Here is a 16,617-nt window from a genome sequence, read left to right as displayed (position 1 = left end):
TATCCATTCAGTTTATTTATCTATCTACGCCAGATTGTGTGTCCAGAATAGATGGGATGTTTTTTTATGCATTCCACCCCCCCCGTTCAGGTCTGAGGCAGGCAACATGGTGTCTCGTAGGGAGCAGAAGAGAGCCCAGTACAGACAGGTGAAAGCCCACGTTGAGAAGGAAGAGGACGGCCGGGTACAGGCCTACGGGTGGAGCCTGCCGCAGAAATTCAAGGTAGTTGAAGTCTCTTTGTGGGTTACTTAATATGGCTGACTTTTAATATACGGGCTGTAGGTTACGTGAGGTTAGGTTAAGCGACTCCAGGTATTTTGACCACACAATTTTATTTTACAGGTGGCCAACGGTGGTCAGACGTCAGAGAACAAGATGAAGAATCTACCTGTTCCGGTCTACCTCCGACCACTGGATGAGAAAGATGCTACCATGAAGGTGTGTATACCAGAGTATGTGAACTGGAGTGGAGCTGGAGCGGAGTGTCCCCCAATTTGACTGGAGCGTGGAGCGAGTTTCCCAAAGGCTGGAGCTTCGGCCTTCTCGCCCGCTCCAGTAGCGCTCCAGTAGCGTTCACTTCACAAGCTCAGGCCATGCCCAGCCCAGCATGCATTTGTAGTCTACTTGTGTGCTGCTAATAGCCCCTTGCTTTAGTTTCTGTCATCTAGTATGCTAAATATTTTCAGAAAGAAACTGAAAACACACAGGTGCAAAATCAAGATGACTTACAAAGATAAGAAGGTCCAAGCACAAGAGGGTGTGTGGTGATGTAGTGTCCACAACTAAAGAATCATTATGGGGTCAGAAAAGACTGGTATCCCGAAAGCATGATAGTGTACTTAGTACGTGTAGATGCTAACAGAAAGGAACGAGGTGGGTAGCTAGCTGTGTCATTGTAGCAAAGTATTTATAAACTAAAAATCAGATCTCTTTAAGTTTGGTTCATTTTTGTTCTATTATCTATACAATGGGCCATCATTGATTTTTATTTTCTTTCTTTATTGATTTATTTCAACTTTTATTTAACCAGGAAGGCAAGTTGAGAACAAGTTCTCATTTACAATTGCGACCTGGCCAAGATAAAGCAAGCAGTTTGACACATATAACAACACAGAGTTACACATGGAGTAAAACAAACATACAGTCAATAATATAGTAGAAAAATAAGTCTATATACAATGTGAGCAAATGAGGTGAGATAAGGGAGGTAAAGGCAAAAAAGGCCATGGTGGCGAAGTAAATACAATATAGCAAGTAAAACACTGGAATGGTAGATTTGTAGGGGAAGATAGTAGAAATAGAAATAATTGGGTGCAAAGGAGCAAAATAAATAAATACAGTAGGGGAAGAGGTAGTTGATTGGGCTAAATTATAGATGGGCTATGTTGGTGAACCAGGCGAGGCAATCATTTGAGAAACCAAGGCATTTTGGCCCAATAGGCCGGGCATATTACCTCTTTCAAGGAGCTTTATCTGTTTTGATAGGGTTATTTTACCTAAAATCCTTTTAGGCCTACCTACAAAAAAGAAAAAGAAAAACGCATTCCTGCCCAACCTGGCAAGAACGGCCCAAAGGGTGTTTAGCGTCCCCAGTGGTTCTGCAAGTGCTTAGAGGGTATTCTCCGCTGCTGGCCTGTTCTCCAGGCACTGTAGACTGAGCCTAATAAGGCATTTTTTTGTTTAATTTCTAATGAATTCTAAGTCAAAGTGTATATATATATATATATATATATATATATATATATATATGCAATTTATAGAATATAATTCTTTAATATGTTGGGTTGTAGTTTAAAATACTTTCTACACTAGAAGTTAATGGTTACATGTATGAGGAATGTATATGGTGGGGTCAATGGAGGGTGGATAAGAAGTATGGGTCTGGAGAGTTACTAATTAAGGGAAAAGGAAATCACTTGGTTGCGGTCACTGATAAGGTTGGATAGCAATGGATTAGTGAGGAATGTGGGCCGAGGTCAGGTCAGATGAAGGCAGAAGGAACAGTTTAATTTTATTTTTTATTATTACACGTAACTTAACATGCCTGGCAACAAAGATGTAGTGTTTAGAGGTGCAAGGAGGAGACTCCGCCTAAAGGAGGGTATAAATACTCGTGCTGGGTTAGACATGTCTTTGTCTTTTCAGCTGTTTGACCCAATGGGTGAACAAACTTGGTTTAAGCTTTGATTAGTTGTCCGTTAGGTTCTGACAAACAGAGTGAAAAACTAACAAATACAGCGAAATGTTGTTTTCAAATGCTGAGCACTTTATGTCCCTGACAGCCTGGTGTAGCCCTCGCTAATGCTTCACAATGTATTTCTTTGTAGCCTATAGCCTTGACATTTTTTAAATAATATAGGCTAAGTAATTCAATTTTGTTCCTTCTTAGTCTCCCTGTCTGGCTCCTGACCTATTTAGTGTTTATGTGCTGTTTAATATGACATGTAGCCTATTTGAAATGATGAGCGCTTCTTACATTCATCTTTTCATGTTTATTCAAATACTTTTCCTTCAGATCATATGGTTTGGTTTCAATACTTCAAAACAAAATGGTAGGTCTGGGTGGTCACAAAAATAGATGGGTGTTGGTTCAATTGTGATTTTTAATGAATGGAGCGAATTTGGAGCAGCAGGTTCTCTTCCTGTGAGCGATGAGTGGTTTTTAGCAGAGCGGTAAGAAAGGACCGCTCAGCTCCGCTCACAAACTGGTCTGTACACCTATTCTTACCTTTGTATGTCTCTCTATATACAGGGACATATTGCTAACTGTGTGTCTCCCTCCCGTAGCTGTGGTGTGCTGTCGGTGTGAACCTGTCAGGGGGTAAGACTCGTGACGGGGGGTCAATAGTAGGAGCCAGTGTGTTCTACAGTGACCTGACCAGCCCTGGTCCTGAGAGCCGTCGCAGGAAGGTAGGATCACAGAGCAGTCTGGACAAACTGGACCAGGACCTGAAGGTACATGTACACAACACACATGGTCAGCCAGCACACACACACACACACACACACACACACACACAAATGCGCTCATACAATACAGGCATGCTCATACAATACAGGCACGCTCATACAATACAGGCACGCTCATACAATACAGGCACGCTCATACAATACAGGCACGCTCATACAATACTGGTGTGTAGGAGCAGGAGAAGGAGCTGCATCACCAGGAGGAGCTGTCCTCTCTGGTCTGGATCTGTACCAGTACTCAGGCCACCACTAAGGTCATCGTCATCGACGCCAACCAGCCTGGGAACGTCCTGGAGAACTTCTTTGTCTGCAACTCCCACGTCCTCTGCATGGCCAGCGTGCCAGGTCTGTGTTTGTGTGCGTTTTTATATGATCACTCAAGACCAAGCCAAATACGTATATGTATTTTGATTGTAGCTAACCATAACATGTTTGTTTGTACATGTTTATATATGGTGGTCTTTGGTGTATATGTGCTTGCGTGTGTGTCAGGTGCCAGAGAGACCGACTACCCAGCAGGGGAGGAGGTACCCCATAACCCGGAGGCGGGGTCGGGTGCTGAGGGCGGGACTCTCGAAGCCAGCACAACCAGTAGTGGCTCAGGGGGCGAAGCTGGAGTGCTGGCAGGGATCAATGTGGTTGGCTGCTCTACCGAGGGGGCGGTGGCTACCCCCCAGACAGCAAGCACAGAGAATGAGACAGACGCAGGTAAGAGACGTCCCTCTGAAGTTTCTACTGATCTAGTCACACTGGACTGATGTGCCGAGTTAGTGGATACTTTGCTAGTTCCAGAAGTGGGTGATTGCTGGGTTTGCTAGCTAGAGGTCATGGACCCGGACCTGAACGAACCCGAGAACAATCAGACCGCAACCCAAATGGAACCTAGACCCGATTTGGACCGGAGTGACAAAAATGTTATGTTTATCAGCCAAGTTGGTCTACTGGTTAAGAAGTAGGTCTTTATATGTCGGCTAGGCCTTCTATAAGTTAATACATTCACCTTATTAGCATAAAATAAATATGCTATAGTCTATGCAGAGCTGTGGTCAGGTCCATTCAGTCTGTCAGCTGTAGTTACATCGACCGAGACCCGATGACAATCAAACAGGACCCGACCCGGTCCCGAAGGACAAGTTAGAACTGTTGGGTATATCAGGCCCACTCGGACCAGTGAAGACCTCTAAACTAAACCCTTTCACCCCACTTTCTCCATGGAATGATCCACTGAATTCCTAGGTGTACCCTACAGGGTTATAGAAATGTGATTTGGGCAATTGGTTCCCAAATGGGATTCCCTCTCTCCTCCCTGTGTAGACTCCAAGGCTGCAGAGGAGGCTACTGAAGCTACAGAGGCCAGTGCAGGTCCTGCAGGTCCGGAACATGACTTAAGTCAGAGGGGAGTCTACACTGAACATGTCTTCACTGACCCTCTGGGTGTTCAGAGTACTAGCCCTGGGAAGTCGCCAGCCAACTACACACAGAGGTATGGACAAACACGGACAAACAAAAACACACACAAACACTCATTATAACATCCTGTTTCCATTCTCAGGGAGTCTGATCTGGTGAAGGATGGTGTGAGCTCCAACCCTAACCCAGAGGAACAGGACCTGATGAGAGAAGAAGCCCAGAAGATGAGCAGTGTTTTACCCACCATGTGGCTAGGGGCACAGAATGGATGGTGAGATGCCAATCTGCTAATGAATCAATCAGATCTGTTTATCAATCTCATATTGATCCCATTAGTCAAACTGTTGTGTGTTTCAGTGTGTACGTGCACTCGTCAGTGGCCCAGTGGAGGAAGTGTCTCCACTCTATAAAGCTGAAGGACTCTGTCCTGGGCATCGTCCATGTGAAGGGGAGAGTGTTGGTGTCTCTGGCTGATGGAACACTGGCTATCTTCCACAGAGGAGTGGGTAAGGCTGACGTGTTTCCATATGCTTTCTTACATGTGTTTGTGTGTCCGTTGATCTACTTGAATCCCATAAAAGGGGATTCAACTGTTTTTGCTTTGTCATTATTGGGTATTGTGTGTAGATTGAGGGTGGGGGGAAAAATTATTTAATCCATTTTAGAATAAGGCTGTAACATAACAGTGGAAAAAGTCAAGGGGTCTTAATGCTTTCTGAATGCACTGTATATGCTGGTGCTAACCCCACCCCTTCCCCTCCAGATGGTCAGTGGGATCTGACCAACTACCACCTGTTAGACCTGGGCAGACCCCACCACTCTATCCGCTGTATGACTGTGGTTCACGACAAGGTCTGGTGTGGCTTCAGGAACAAGATCTACGTGGTCCAGCCCAAAGCCATGAAGATAGAGGCACGCCTGACACACACACGGAATCATGCAGGCTCAGACGGACTGACTGGTATACTAAACACACAGGCTCTGACGGACTGACTCGCATACTGAACACACAGGCTCAGACGGACTGACTCGCATACTGAACACACAGGCTCAGACGGACTGACTCGCATACTGAACACACAGGCTCAGACGGACTGACTCGCATACTGAACACACAGGCTCAGACGGACTGACTCGCATACTGAACACACAGGCTCAGACGGACTGACTCGCATACTGAACACACAGGCTCAGACGGACTGACTCGCATACTGAACACACACGCTCAGACGGACTGACTCGCATACTGAACACACAGGCTCAGACGGACTGACTCGCATACTGAACACACAGGCTCAGACGGACTGACTCGCATACTAAACACACAGGCTCAGACGGACTGACTCGCATACTAAACACACAGGCTCAGACGGACTGACTCGCATACTAAACACACAGGCTCAGACGGACTGACTCGCGTACTGACTCGCATACTAAACACACAGGCTCAGACGGACTGACTCGCCTACTGAACACACAGGCTCAGACGGACTGACTCGCCTACTGAACACACAGGCTCAGGCGGACTGACTCGCCTACTGAACACACAGGCTCAGGCGGACTGACTCGCCTACTGAACACACAGGCTCAGGCGGACTGACTCGCCTACTGAACACACAGGCTCAGGCGGACTGACTCGCCTACTGAACACACAGGCTCAGGCGGACTGACTCGCCTACTGAACACACAGGCTCAGGCGGACTGACTCGCCTACTGAACACACAGGCTCAGGCGGACTGACTCGCCTACTGAACACACAGGCTCAGGCGGACTGACTCGCCTACTGAACACACAGGCTCAGGCGGACTGACTCGCCTACTGAACACACAGGCTCAGGCGGACTGACTCGCCTACTGAACACACAGGCTCAGGCGGACTGACTCGCCTACTGAACACACAAGCTCAGGCGGACTGACTCGCCTACTGAACACACAGGCTCAGGCGGACTGACTCGCGTACTGAACACACAGGCTCAGGCGGACTGACTCGCCTACTGAACACACAGGCTCAGACGGACTGACTCGCCTACTGAACACACAGGCTCAGACGGACTGACTCGCCTACTGAACACACAGGCTCAGACGGACTGACTCGCCTACTGAACACACAGGCTCAGACGGACTGACTCGCCTACTGAACACACAGGCTCAGACGGACTGACTCGCGTACTGAACACACAGGCTCAGATGGACTGACTCGCGTACTGAACACACAGGCTCAGATGGACTGACTCGCGTACTGAACACACAAGTTTAACCATCCACAGATTATAGTTGTAACCCTCCTCTCCTTTTCCATCCTCTCTCATCTCTCTCCCCCCGTAGAAGTCATTTGATGCCCACCCCCGTAAGGAGAGCCAGGTGAGACAGCTGGCATGGGATGGAGATGGTATCTGGGTGTCGATCCGACTGGACTCTACTCTGAGACTGTTCCACGCCCACACACATCAACACCTGCAGGACGTCGACATAGAACCCTACGTCAGCAAGATGCTGGGTGAGGAACCCAGGGCATTTAAACACCTGTTGTTGTGTTCTATGCTTCTAATGCAACTTGTTTGAGTTTGTTTCCTCGTTAGCTGATTAATATGGGACAGGGAGTCATGGCGTTAGAAAGCCCAAGTCATGTACAGGAAATATAGACCCGTACTTCATTCTTTATTTTCTAAATAATGAGTCATGTTAATCTCCCTCAGGTACGGGGAAGCTGGGCTTCTCGTTTGTTAGGATCACAGCTCTCATGGTGTCCTGTAACCGTCTCTGGGTCGGCACCGGCAATGGTGTTATCATCTCTATACCTCTCACTGACAGTAAGGGGAAGTAATGCATCTCTCTCTCCATCACCGTCTCTTTCCCCTCTCTCTATGTAATTATTCATTTCTCTCTCATCCCTCCATCTATTCACCCTTTCTCTATTTAATGATTAATCTCTCTCTCGCTCTGTCTCTAGCCAATAAGGTGACGGCGGGGCCAGGTAAACCTGGTGGAGTGATCCGTGTGTATGGTGATGAAAACAGTGACAAGGTGACAGCTGGAACCTCTGTACCCTTCTGCTCCATGGCTCACGCTCAGCTCTGTTTCCATGGTCACCGAGATGCCGTCAAGTTCTTCACGGCTGTCCCAGGTAATTTCACTTCTCTTCCCTCTCTTCTTCTCCTCCTCCTGCCTTTTAACTGGATGAAGGTCCTCCCTCCCCCAGGTCAGGTGATCCCGTCAGGTGCTGGCGGAGCAGCAGAGGTGGGGAGTGACAAGGGGGTAGAGGAGCACCCTCAACAACAGCAGGAAAGGTCTGTTCTAGTGATGAGTGGTGGAGAGGGATACATCGACTTCAGGATGGGTGAGTTGGCTAGGACCATCATATCAGACAATCAATTGACAAGTACTGTCTGTATATGACAGGGCATGAAAACATACAGATTTGTATAAATTGAAGTGGCTTAATGTTTGTCTGTGTGTAGGTGACGAGGCTGGGGAGACTGAGGAGCCACTGGATGAGCACACTCTGAAGCTGCAGCCGTTCCTGGCTAAAGCTGAGAGGAGTCACCTGATCGTCTGGCAGGTCATGGGCAGTCAGGCCTGAACTTTTAACCCTTGATCTCTAACCCTGCCACAGAGATGAAGAATGGGAGGAGCCTGCTCGAAGCAGGAACAAAGCTGGCCAATCAGATTCACTCTTCTGCATGTTTCTTTTTGTTTTACGGTTATTTTTTATTTAATTTGTAATTTTACTGATTGTATTGAATTTTAAATCTGATACAAGCCTGTTGCTCTTTTATTATTATTATTATTATTATTATTATTACTACTACTACTACTATTATTGAAAACAAAATCATTTCTGTTTATTTAATTTGTCATGTTTTGCACTTGGTTTTATATTGTATGCCTAGTGTCCAACCCCTCTGTACAAATACTGCGTGGTGATTGGTGGGAATCGATGTAGGTTCAGGGTGTGTCTTTGGCCACACCCCTGTCCTCATCTTTGCTTCCTTTCAGTAAAGGACCGATTGGACAGAGGAGACAATACTGTATGAAACTGTACGAGACACCTGCACACAGGAGAATAATGATGTTGGTGTTTGAACTGCAAAACCAAATCAACCGCATGATGTCCAATAAGAAAGCAAGTATTACAGAACGATCCAGCGATGGAGCCAATCCTGTGTGTCCTAAATGATACAGGTGTGCTCTTCTTGCATGATCATTTTTATTTTATTTTGTGAGAACATGGATGTTGATTGTACGCAATACAGTTTAATCAATTGTCAGTTTTCTGGACTTGGGATCAGTGTTGTTCTCCATGACTATGGTCTATGGAAAACCTGATAGATCGCAGATCAATCATGTCTGTAGCTGCAGGGTCAGAAAATCGCCCTATTCCAATAACTAAAAATGCATCCACTCTTCCTAGGGGTAATTACAACTGGGTTGGATTGATGATTGAGACACATTAGTAGTTAATTACAGGGTTGCACTTTAAGTGTGTTGGAACAGGGTCTCTGACTTTAGTTTCTGGGCCGCTGCTCTCCCATCCTGCTCTCCCATCTTCCTTCCCATCAGCTAGAGCTTGCAGACATTTTACAAAAATCAACTGTTGCCTTAGGTTTGAAAGTAAAAGAAAGGAAATGTTTAAAACTACATTATGGACTTTTGAAGTGTGACTGATTATGTATACCTATGTGAAAGAATGTTACCAAAGGAAAACTAATTTCAGTTGATCAGAATAAAGTAAATGTACAGCGTTGTAGCAGCATTTTCAACCCGTCTCTCTGTAGATACAATAACATTTTGACAGACCGTCTTTGTTATAAGGTTCATGGTGTATGGATAGATAAATATATTTTTAAGCCATCATCTCTGCAAATGCAGAGATGTGATTGTGTATAATAGCTGGTTTCTCTGCTTTTGGAGTCTTTTGTATGCTGAGAGTAGATGTTACCCATAGGCACAGATCTAGGATCAATTTACCCTCCGCAAATCCCAACGTGAACAATTAGGGGAGGAACTACTCAACACTGACATTAGATGAGCGTCTAGGGGCAACGTCTTCCTTTTGTACACTGGGGACAGGGTGACTGATCTCTGACCAAACAGGATCCCTCCTGATAGGTTGATATGATACTGAAGCCTATTTGTATTATTGACTTTTTGTATGTTTGTCTTTTCGACCCTAATCTGTGGTTGCGTCTAGATGGGGAGTGAGGTGTCATTTAATCTGTGGTTGCGTCTAGATGGGGAGTAAGGTGTCATTTAATCTGTGGTTGCGTCTAGATGGGGAGTAAGGTGACATTTAATCTGTGGTTGCGTCTAGATGGGGAGTAAGGTGACATTTAATCTGTGGTTGCGTCTAGATGGGGAGTAAGGTGTCATTTAATCTGTGGTTGCGTCTAGATGGGGAGTAAGGTGACATTTAATCTGTGGTTGCGTCTAGATGGGGAGTAAGGTGACATTTAATCTGTGGTTGCGTCTAGATGGGGAGTAAGGTGTCATTTAATCTGTGGTTGCGTCTAGATGCGGAGTAAGGTGTCATTTAATCTGTGGTTGCGTCTAGATGCGGAGTAAGGTGTCATTTAATCTGTGGTTGCGTCTAGATGGGGAGTAAGGTGTCATTTAATCTGTGGTTGCGTCTAGATGGGGAGTAAGGTGACATTTAATCTGTGGTTGCGTCTAGATGGGGAGTAAGGTGACATTTAATCTGTGGTTGCGTCTAGATGCGGAGTAAGGTGTCATTGAATCTGTGGTTGCGTCTAGATGGGGAGTAAGGTGTCATTTAATCTGTGGTTGCGTCTAGATGCGGAGTAAGGTGTCATTTAATCTGTGGTTGCGTCTAGATGCGGTGTAAGGTGTCATTTGACACACTCGGCCGGTGTCTCTGGTCTGTGTACCAGCAGATTGTGCTGGTGAGTTTTACTACGGTGTCTGTCCTGAGGAGTGAACGAGGGCGTGTGTGTGTGTGTGTGTGTGTGTGTGTGTGTGTGTGTGTGTGTGTGTGTGTGTGTGTGTGTGTGTGTGTGTGTGTGTGTGTGTGTGTGTGTGTGTGTGTGTGTGTGTGTGTGCCTTTGTGCCGGTCTGTGTGTGTCTGTCTGTCTGCTCTCCAGGAGAAGAGATGCTTCATATCGCAGTTTAGCCATTTCAGTATTTATTTCTATGAAAGAGTCTTTGCGGTTCAGAATGTAACTTTGTACAATATGAAATATGACTATATGAATATAAATTGTATATGAAACATTGAAATGGCTTGGTTTTATTGTTTTGACAATGATTGTAATTGGAATGGTTGAATTAGAGAGAGACTACTGCGCTATACACTACCCTGCTTGTACAAAACATTAAAAACACCTTCCTAATATTGAGTTGCACCCCTTTTTGCCCTCAGAACAGCCTCAATTCGTCTGGGCATGGACTCTACAAGGTGTCCAATGCATACGACAGTTGTGTCAAGTTTGCTGGATGTCCTTTGGGTGGTGGTGGACCAATCTTGATACACACAGGAAACTGTTGTGAAAAACCATTCTTACCCATTTATCCTCTGAATGGCACACATACACAATCCATGTCTCAATTGCCTTGAGGATTAAAAATCATATTTTAACCTGTTTCCTCCCCTTCATCTACACTGATTTGAAGTGGCTTTAACAAGTGGCATCAATAAGCTTTCAACTGGATTCACCTTGTCAGTCTGTCATGGAAAGAGCAGGTGTTCCTGATGTTTTGTACACTCCAAAGGGGGATGTTGAGTGTGCTGGGTGGAAGTTGGCATTAAGCACAGATCTGGGGCCAGTGTATCTTCACAAAATCCTTCATTACTGCTCAGGAAAATGTGAAACTGACTTCAGGTCAGTGCCTAAGATCAACTTCTTCCAACTCCTGTGTTGATGAACAGGTCAAGGTCACCCCCAAAACTTGTGTTGCCGTGACTATGGTTGTCCCCAGTGACAGTTCATCCATCACCTATCTATGTACTGATACAGCATATCTTTAGCCTTTCATTATTTTAACAATCAATTAAACTGACTTGTGGGGAAACTTGTGTCTCCTCCACTTTTGGCTTTTTACAAGATTTCCAAGAATTTTGGAAGCACTGTCAGCTGCTCTTTAACAGACCTGGGTCTTTCCAATACATGAGGTGTGTTTAAAATCGACCTCTTGAAATGTACATTTTTTTTTAAATAAAAAAAACCGCATACATGCAGTGAGCTCAAAGTATTGGGACAGTGACAAATACTTTAATTTGAGGGTATTTTCATCCATATCGAGTGAACCATTTAGGAATTACAGCACTTTTTGTACATGGTATCTCATAGCTCTGGTTCATCGTGAGTCTCATGTAACGCCCTGGACCAGAGCTAATCGGGTACCAGTGTCCAAGAGGTTGTTACAATCACAGCTGCATTCTGTAGATCACTCAAACTCAACTCTGGACCTCGAAGCCAGTACCACTACGTGATTTCATTGTTGCCCTCTCATTGGGAACTGATTTAGACCTGGGACACCAGGTGGGTGCAATTAATTATCAGGTAGAACCGAAAACCAGCAGGCTCGAACCTCGTAGGATCGGAGTTGAATCACCCTGGAATAGAGTATAGCGATACTACGCCTGTAGTAGTTTTAGTGACCACTAGATTGCACCATTGTCTTGTGTATGTAGTCAACCTCTTCAGGAGTACTTAGTCACTATGCAAGCTCAATGCTCTATGGCAGAGAAAAATACTTGCTTGCTTTATGTGCATGTAACACTGGGATTCCTGACCTGGCGTGGGATCAGGAACCGTTTAACCTGAGAAATTCTAACACTTCCGGGAATGTTTCAAATAACTTCGATTTTAGGTGAGAGTCAAAAGAAGCCCGTGCAACTAGTGTAGGCTAGTCATTTAAATTGGATGCGTTTTAGATTATTCTTAATATTAATTTGACAAAGGCTGTGTAGAGAAATACAGTATGCTACTGATTTGATCATTGTACAAAGCCAAATGCGTGGCCTGTCTGACTGTGCACTGGACAGGAGCTGTCCACTCCGCTGTGGTGCTGAATATAAGAACGTTTGGGATGGCGCGAATCCGGGTGCCACAGCCACGATCATCCCAGAGCAACGCGCAAGAGAAGCAACGTGATTAGGGAATTGTAAAGAAACAGTGATAAATTAAAACTCCAATAATAGGCTAATAACTTGGGCCAATACATCTGGAATGTCAATCAGTGTACCTTGCTGGGAGGGTTTTCCCGCGATCGTGTAGGATTTGAGACGTCATGATGATGCTCACTCTTATTGGTTAAGGGACTGCCATGTTCTGAATTAGCATAAAGGACGCATCTGGAAAAGGATCCACTTGGGGGTAAGCTGGTGATGCGTCACAGCCCTTGGTGAAAGAGAGAAAAAAAAAACTCAAAATATCGACAAACCTGCGAATCAATGCGTACCAATGGCAACGAAACCATTCGTGATCTCAAAACGGAACTCAAACGTGCTACAGGTGATTCGAGGCATGAGCATTGGAATCGAAGATATCCGGGGTCCCAAGTTCCATAAACAACTTATACAAACGTTCCATAGAAACTTGACATGGAGTATTAGCGGTTGAAGTCCTACCTCGTGTAGAGAAGAGCACAATATTTCACCACGTCACTCCTCGAGACCATGAAACAGCACCGAATGTGAGCGCGAGGGAGTGAAACAAGAACAAGTTGAGGCTGAGAAATCCACCAACCGCCGAAGAAGCCAGCAGCCTCGCGCGCTGTCAGAAAATCACAAGGAGAAAAGTTCCAATCCTGCTGCCCCTTTGTCTTTCGCATCGCGTAAGTGAACTAAAAAACAGCTACATAAATGTACAGGGACAGTATTATCTGTCTTGCTGAGATATCAGAATAGCAGCAGAGAACTGAGGAAAATAAAACAACTGCTGTTTTGTATTGACAACAACAATAATAGCAGATCATCATGGATACAGGGGGGTCCTCCGGGCTGGCCAAATCAGCCGCTGTAAAACTGTCCGAGATGGGAGAAAGAACGAAACAGTTTGGCAACGCAATGAAAGCCCCCGACCATCAAAGACGGATCATTTTAGTGATAGTCTGCGTGGCTCTTCTTCTAGACAATATGCTCTATATGGTTATAGTCCCGATTATTCCCGACTACCTTGCTGATTTAGAGCTTGAGCAAGCAGAGCACGTCCACGTAGTTATCCATCCTAATTCTTCAATCAACAGCACAATGAGCTCAGCCCAAGCTAAAAGCAACAGGGACAATTTAGACGTCCAAATAGGAGTACTTTTTGCGTCGAAGGCTATCTTGCAGCTCTTGGTGAACCCTTTGTCAGGAACTTTCATAGACCGCGTTGGATACGACATTCCACTCCTCATAGGATTAACCGTCATGTTCTTTTCCACATGCATATTTGCTTTCGCTGAGAACTACGCGACGCTGTTTTTTGCCCGTAGTTTGCAAGGTCTGGGCTCAGCTTTCGCCGACACCTCAGGAATTGCCATGATCGCAGATAAATACACCGAAGAATCGGAGAGAAGTAAAGCCCTTGGTATCGCCCTGGCGTTCATCTCTTTCGGGAGCCTGGTAGCGCCTCCCTTCGGGGGTATCCTGTACGAGTTTGCCGGTAAAAGAGTACCGTTTATCGTTCTCGCAGTTGTTTGCCTTATAGACGGGATTCTGCTCTTGACCGTGATCAAGCCGTTCTCGAACAGGACTAGAGACAATATGCCGGTGGGTACCCCCATCTACAAACTAATGGTTGACCCCTACATAGCTGTCGTGGCAGGTGCCCTAACAGTGTGCAACATCCCCCTGGCCTTTCTGGAGCCCACCATAGCCAACTGGATGGAGAGCACCATGCATTCAACTAAGTGGGAAATGGGATTATGTTGGCTGCCTGCTTTCTTCCCACATGTTCTGGGTGTCTACATGACCGTCAAACTGGCTTCTAAGTACCCCAACCTGCAGTGGTTCTATGGAGCCTTGGGCATGGTCATTATCGGGGCCAGCTCGTGCACCGTTCCAGCATGCAAAACATTCGGCCAGTTAATCGCCCCGTTATGCGGCATATGTTTCGGCATCGCTCTCGTGGACACTGCCCTGTTGCCAACACTTGCCTTTCTGGTCGACGTGCGTCATGTGTCCGTGTACGGCAGCGTCTACGCTTTAGCTGACATCTCCTATTCTGTCGCGTATGCCATGGGTCCTATCGTGGCGGGGAACATAGTGCACAACTATGGGTTTGTCCAACTCAACTTGGGCATGGGCCTCGTCAATGTCCTGTACGCACCGGCCCTTCTGCTGCTCCGGAATGTGTGCCAAATGAAGCCGTCCTACTCCGAGAGAGATAACCTGTTGGTGGACGATGATGAACCTGAGGGTCTGTATGATACCATGAAGATGGAGGAGCGGAAAGGCAAGAAGAAGGGTTATAGTTCGGCAGGAAACTGCTTGCCCGTGGTGGTGGTGGATGAGAATGGAGGGTTTGACCCGTTTAGAGCACAAACACGTGCCTCTTCAGAGGAATCCTTTGGTCCAGAGTACAGTTAGAATACTCAGAGTACAGCTAGAATACTTTATCACAACATAGAACTATAGCTAGAATGGAGTACAACTTAGAACGTCCCCGAATACACTGAGAGTTCGAGAGTTAGGACTTATGGACCTGCCAAAAGAGGGTAGACAGTCACTTCACTCTGTAAAATACTCATGTGCAATATAGAAATACCCAATCACCCAATCATACTTGTGTGACCAGTTTCCAAAGTTGATTTAATTTAATCGTAATTGAACAAGTCTTCTCTGTATGTATTGTTTCTTATGGTCGTCTAAATGGAGTACTATTGTGAGAGGTCTATCAAATACAGTTGACTATGTGTGCATTACTACTGCACAGTATTGTAAAAAAGTAAATAGATAAATGTATGTACAAGATTATATTGATATTATAAATACACGTCCAACTGCCAACGCATCAACTAGCCTTTTGTGCAAAAACAACAACTCTTTTTTAGTACTGGCAACCATTGATTTCCTTTCTTAATTTCGTTGACATATTGACTATCATTTGTATTTTGCTTTTGTTTTGTTTTCCTTTTCCATATCTAACATCGAAACGTTGCCTAATTGTGACCTCTGTATTTTTGTAATTTCATTTTGGGATGTTTTTGTTTTTCTTCGTAAAATGTAGTGTATTATAAACAAATGCGTGTTGTACATATGTGGATATTTACATAGTAAATGATTCAATTGTATTTGGGCCTATGCATATTTGAGTGTGTGCGTGATGTATGCGTGTATGTTGAAACGGTGTATTGTCAAAACGTAATGAAGTGATTATCCGTCATAGCTCATTAACAACTTCCTAAATTGAGCACATATATGTTAATATATCGATAATAGTTATAATAAAATTGTATTTAAATATAACGTGTTTTGTGTGTGTCATAATTATTTATAGGGAGATTATAAAATCATCTTTAAATCCTACTTGTTATTCAGTTCTGAATCAAACGAAGAGCGTTTGATTAGGTGCGTAATGGTAGCTAGTTAGCAATGTTACCAAATTAACTGGTTGATAGAAATCCTTAATGTTGGCTGTCCTACACCCAATCCCTATGTTGAAGAGAATAGACAAGACCCCGTCGGATCCTGATTGAATCAACAGTTTAGTTACAGACATTAGTTAACAATCTCTATTACAAACATTACAATTTCTGTGCGTAATTTTGATTTAGGTGTAAACGCTTTGTAATCAGAGATTTGAGAGAAAATGACAGTTACAGGGGTGGATTGTTATTCAACCCATACTGTAAAGATAACCAACGAATAGTTTGCCCTTTTGAAATACGGGTATTGAATATGATACTTCAACCAACTGATTGTTTCACTGTGGGGTTTATAGATGACATCATTCATCAAAAGCTTTACGCACGAGAGACAAAGAGAGAGAGTGCGTGTTTTATGGGTGTGTGAGTGAGAGGGGCAGAGAGAGAGAGAGAGCGAGAGAGAGAGAGAAATGCGAATCGTATTCTTATTATTTAAGAATGATATAGTTCCTGTAACGTCATGTAAACGTCTACTTGGTGGTGCGTAAAGTCATGGTGCAACTAGCTGGTGCTCAGCGCTGTCCGTGGTTCTGAAAGTTGACACGCGCTGTGAAAGCTCGCAGCAGACGCCCCACAAGGAGAACGGTTCTAACGATATTGTCCTCTCCACAACCAAGTGTAGGTAGTCAAGCTATTCGTTGATTTTCA

At 44.9% G+C, this 16,617-nt stretch overlaps 2 protein-coding genes across 5 annotated transcripts in view; both read left to right on the top strand.

Moving 5' to 3' along the window:
* LOC106609079 (C-Jun-amino-terminal kinase-interacting protein 4) overlaps nt 1-10,729 on the top strand; it is a 63,265-nt gene extending 52,536 nt beyond the window's left edge. For all 4 annotated transcript variants that reach the window (XM_082977730.1, XM_014207478.3, XM_082977740.1 and 1 more), the window contains 14 exons: nt 91-223; nt 344-439; nt 2,789-2,956; nt 3,145-3,316; nt 3,464-3,679; nt 4,286-4,454; nt 4,524-4,652; nt 4,739-4,887; nt 5,145-5,293; nt 6,706-6,877; nt 7,077-7,190; nt 7,331-7,504; nt 7,580-7,717; nt 7,839-10,729. In XM_082977730.1, coding sequence (XP_082833856.1) covers nt 91-223; nt 344-439; nt 2,789-2,956; nt 3,145-3,316; nt 3,464-3,679; nt 4,286-4,454; nt 4,524-4,652; nt 4,739-4,887; nt 5,145-5,293; nt 6,706-6,877; nt 7,077-7,190; nt 7,331-7,504; nt 7,580-7,717; nt 7,839-7,960 — 2,101 coding nt within the window. In that variant the 3' untranslated portion in view covers nt 7,961-10,729. The remainder of the gene's footprint in view (nt 1-90; nt 224-343; nt 440-2,788; nt 2,957-3,144; nt 3,317-3,463; nt 3,680-4,285; nt 4,455-4,523; nt 4,653-4,738; nt 4,888-5,144; nt 5,294-6,705; nt 6,878-7,076; nt 7,191-7,330; nt 7,505-7,579; nt 7,718-7,838) is intronic.
* Nucleotides 10,730-12,250: 1,521 nt separating this feature from the next.
* On the top strand, nt 12,251-15,790 carry LOC106609148 (putative vesicular acetylcholine transporter-A). Its single transcript, XM_014207632.3, has one exon. It carries the CDS (start codon nt 13,316-13,318, stop codon nt 14,909-14,911), a length of 1,596 nt encoding a protein of 531 aa, XP_014063107.1. The 5' UTR covers nt 12,251-13,315; the 3' UTR covers nt 14,912-15,790.
* The last annotated feature ends 827 nt before the right edge of the window (nt 15,791-16,617 follow it).

This window comes from Salmo salar, chromosome 01, assembly GCF_965601325.2.
Source record: "Salmo salar chromosome 01, fSalSal1, whole genome shotgun sequence".
NCBI classification, from domain to species: domain Eukaryota; kingdom Metazoa; phylum Chordata; class Actinopteri; order Salmoniformes; family Salmonidae; genus Salmo; species Salmo salar.
This window is presented reverse-complemented; position numbering and strand designations above follow the sequence as displayed.

What these genes read in the sequence shown, in the direction of transcription:
- LOC106609148 (XM_014207632.3), top strand. Translation starts at nt 13,316, where the DNA reads ATGGATACAGGGGGGTCCTCCGGGCTGGCCAAATCAGCCGCTGTAAAA.